The sequence below is a fragment of the Sardina pilchardus genome, chromosome 11, assembly GCF_963854185.1.
Source record: "Sardina pilchardus chromosome 11, fSarPil1.1, whole genome shotgun sequence".
NCBI lineage: Eukaryota > Metazoa > Chordata > Actinopteri > Clupeiformes > Clupeidae > Sardina > Sardina pilchardus.
The window spans coordinates 7,912,273-7,915,930 of record NC_085004.1 but is presented as its reverse complement, the minus strand read 5'-3'; the positions used below and the strand labels follow the sequence as shown (position 1 = coordinate 7,915,930).

At 38.8% G+C, this 3,658-nt stretch overlaps 1 protein-coding gene across 1 annotated transcript in view; it reads right to left on the bottom strand.

Moving 5' to 3' along the window:
• The window catches only part of rxfp1 (relaxin family peptide receptor 1), a 90,534-nt gene extending 89,576 nt beyond the window's left edge, over positions 1–958 (bottom strand). Inside the window, exon 1 of the mRNA XM_062549922.1 lies at positions 825–958. Within this exon, the coding sequence (XP_062405906.1) occupies positions 825–873 (49 nt within the window). The 5' untranslated portion in view covers positions 874–958. The remainder of the gene's footprint in view (positions 1–824) is intronic.
• Between the last annotated feature and the right edge of the window lie 2,700 nt (positions 959–3,658).

The following is a 3,658-nucleotide window of genomic DNA, read 5'->3' as shown; positions in this document are numbered from 1 at the left end:
AGATCGTGATTCTAAATAGCCTATTAAACTGTAACGTCCTTTTACCGAACATTTTTGTACGACATAAAAAAAGGCAATTCTGTGCGCAAATAATAGTACTGTCATCGAAATGTACTACTGTCTTATGACCAGCTAATTAACACTGAGGCATACTAAATTGATGGCCTAGTTTTTCTCATCTGCAACATCCCGTTCTTGTGACCGCCAACAATCCACGTGATGGATGTAGGAAATATTAAATATCGACTATGGCAGAAAGACACTTCCTTCCTTTCCACAAACCTGGCGATGACCAGGCGTTTATGAATCCAGAGAACAACAGGTAGGCAATTCGTTCAACCGGCATATTTTCATTGTACCAACTGTAGCCTATTACGGAGAAAACGTCTGTTTAGTTCACAGGAGAATTCCTTAGCGAAGAGTTTTAGGCTACTTCTTTATCTAGCTGAAGATTCTGGGCATCCCCGCGCATGAACACATTTCCCGCCTATGCCCCCGAATTCGATTGCCTAACTTTTTGGCAACTATTATAATGATTGTGCTGAAGAAACTTAATTGAAAATAATGTTGCCTATTATGCCTAATGTAGTAGCCAGTCGAACGGATGCAGAGACAATAGTTTAATGAACAACTGACCATGGGAATCTGAGTGCCTAAAACTTCGACCTACTTTATGAAATTGCAGCCAACACTCAGTAAAAAAATGTGCTGTCGTAAATGTGCTGTCGTTAATTAGGCTACTAAAAACCAGTCAATTAAAACTACTCCAAATGACTTGCACCTGCATTTAAATCGTATACAGCCTAGCATTTTTTAGAACTTACCGGAGATGCAGTAAATCATGAAACTGACGATGCCAACCTTCATGGTCATTTCCAACTGACTTACGCCTCCTCAAAGAAATGGAAAACGTAAGAACCGAACTGCCTCGTCAGTAAACAGCAATCCAATATGAAAGAAGTGTTAATCGCCAAAACTGATTGTTTTACGTCTCCAAAATACGGAACCCGAATACAAGGGAACAATTTCCTTGTATGAAGATGCGTGGGATGTGAGCGAGCCAGACGCCAGTCAGTTAAATCAAAGACAGCAGCCTAGTTACGAGGCGGTCACACACGCGTCTGTGTTACGGGAGTGTGAAAGAGTCGCGTGGTAGGCAGAGGGTGCCTTTGCCACTGACGCGCGCGCAGTGAGAGCCCATCGAGGAAAATACCAACTTTCCTGACACATTTTCGTTGTTACATAACCGCCACTTCCATGGCTCACTATTAAAATAAAAGATGAAATTAAACCTAAAGATTAACTTGTCGAATCCAGACTCAGAAATGGCTTTGTTGTGCTTGTCGAATGATGATCGTCTGGCACCAGTGCACTGAAACACAAGGGTCAGTCAGCTTGGCACTGTTGCTGACCTTGAAAACCAGTTTTCTATGGCTGAAAGGATCGGATGGCAGAGGGAATTAGGTTTGGACCATAGCTAAGCAGTATTCAAACAGGCTAGAGAGAGATTACAATAAGGGTACTTTTTGTTTCCCTTTTTATGATCCCACAAATGATTTATCCAGCTTATTCTTGATTTCTTTTATCTATTATCTATCTCTGAGCTCTCAGACAAGAATGACTATTTCAATGTTCTTTTCATTTAGCAGCACTCCTGCTTATGGGGAATCAGGGTTTATCAAACAGTTTAAATTAACTCAAAGTTTACACCCATTTGAATGCAATGACGGGAAACAATTAGCCCTTTTCACGGTGATGTCAGACGAAGCGTTGCTGGGTATCCTCCGGCATGTCCAGCTGCCAAATACTACAGAAGAAGAAGAATAAGTATTCATGGGTTTCATCAGGTCCCTTTCCACAGGTGTATACAATCAAGCACCATGCAGTCCAGTCTGCATTGATAATCAAGGTGCTTGATTGTATACACCTGTGGAAAGGGACCTGATGAAACCCACACTGTAAAAAATGGCTGTGAAATTCACAGTTATTTACAGGAAATTTCACAGTAGCACTACTGTATATGCTTTTTACAGTAGAATGTTGTAAAATGTACAGTAACGCCCCTACAATTACAGTAGTCCAAGTGTTACTGTAGACATTACAGTAGTCAAAGCACTACTGTAAAACAAACACAGTATAGCCACTATAGTACTGTAAATAGTAAAGTAAACTACTGTATTTTTTCTTTTCAACAATTGGCCAGTAAGTTACTGTAAATACTACTGAAATCACAGTATTTAATTGGTTTTCATTTTACAGTGAATGCATAAAATACTGTAAATGGAAATGCGGTACCTTTACTGTAAAAAGTATTCACAGTAACTTGCTGGCAACAATTGGGCAGTAAGTTACTGTAAAACTACTGAAATCACAGTATTTAATTGGTTTTCATTTCACAGTGAATACATAAAATACTGTAAATGGAAATGCGGTACCTCTACTGTAAACTACAATTACAGTAGTAAGTGTTACCGTAGAAATTACAGTAGTCAAAACATTACTGTAAACAAATCACAATAAAGCCACTAGTAGCCTAGGCTACTGTAAATAGTTAAGTAAACTAGCCTACTGTGTTTTCCCTTTTTTAATCTTATCTTTCTTTTAACTCATAATGACATACCAGAGACGGTTGAGAAAGTCAATTTGATGTCAAGAATTGGCTTTGATCACACTATTGAGCAAGCATAACACATTTCAGCCTAATAATTTTCCACGATTGTTTTTAACGGCTGCTTATCGCCTCTTGATAAGCGCTTGCGCACACGCCCATCCCCCACCCCTGACTTTTCAACTCCAGAGTGACTTCACTTCAACCATCAACCGTCACTTTTCAATCATGACTCTGACTGCAATCTTCAACTCTGTACACACATCATATTCAAGGTAAGAATTACATTACTTTTGTATGCCAATTGAAAACGGGAATTTATTAGAAATGTATTGTTTTCACAATGAAATGTTAACCAAAGCCATTATTGTCATGTTAGAATCAGCATAGCACATATCGATAGCTAGAACTAGCGAGCTAACGTCGCTAGCGTTAGCGATGTTAGCTGTTAATGTTAACTTTTCCAGTAACTAACTTAACCATCATGTGGGATTTTTCGAATGATAGTCAATATCATATCTAGCAATAATTCAGTCTGATATGTCGTTATGAATGTAGAGTTTTAGTTTGAATGAAATATCAGACGCAAGTAGCTTAGCTTAAAGTGGCTGTTAGCATGCAGGCTGAAGGCTGAAGTTAGCCAGCAGACAGACACAGGTGAAAGTTGTTAACGTTAGCAGCTAGTTAGTAACATTACTTTGCGAACTCCATGGGGCATGGGTAGTTAACATTAAACTTAATACATGTAGTGTTGATGCATAATATGTAGTGTTGCTATAACTGGAAAGAGGACCAGTAAAACAAATTAATGAAGTAGGCTGATGTGTAAGTTATCTCACCCCTAATTTAGGAACTGTAGTTTTGCATAGTCATGCTCATAGATCCGTCATATAGTGGATGTGAAAGGGGAGCATTTGGGGAATTTCAATTACCAGAAATATCATGCCGATAAGTAAAGGGATCTTTAGTTCGTGAAGGGTAGTGTTTGGCTAAATGGTATTCATTTTATAGCCTTTATTTGCCCAATGTTTGGTGACTTACATTGAGGCA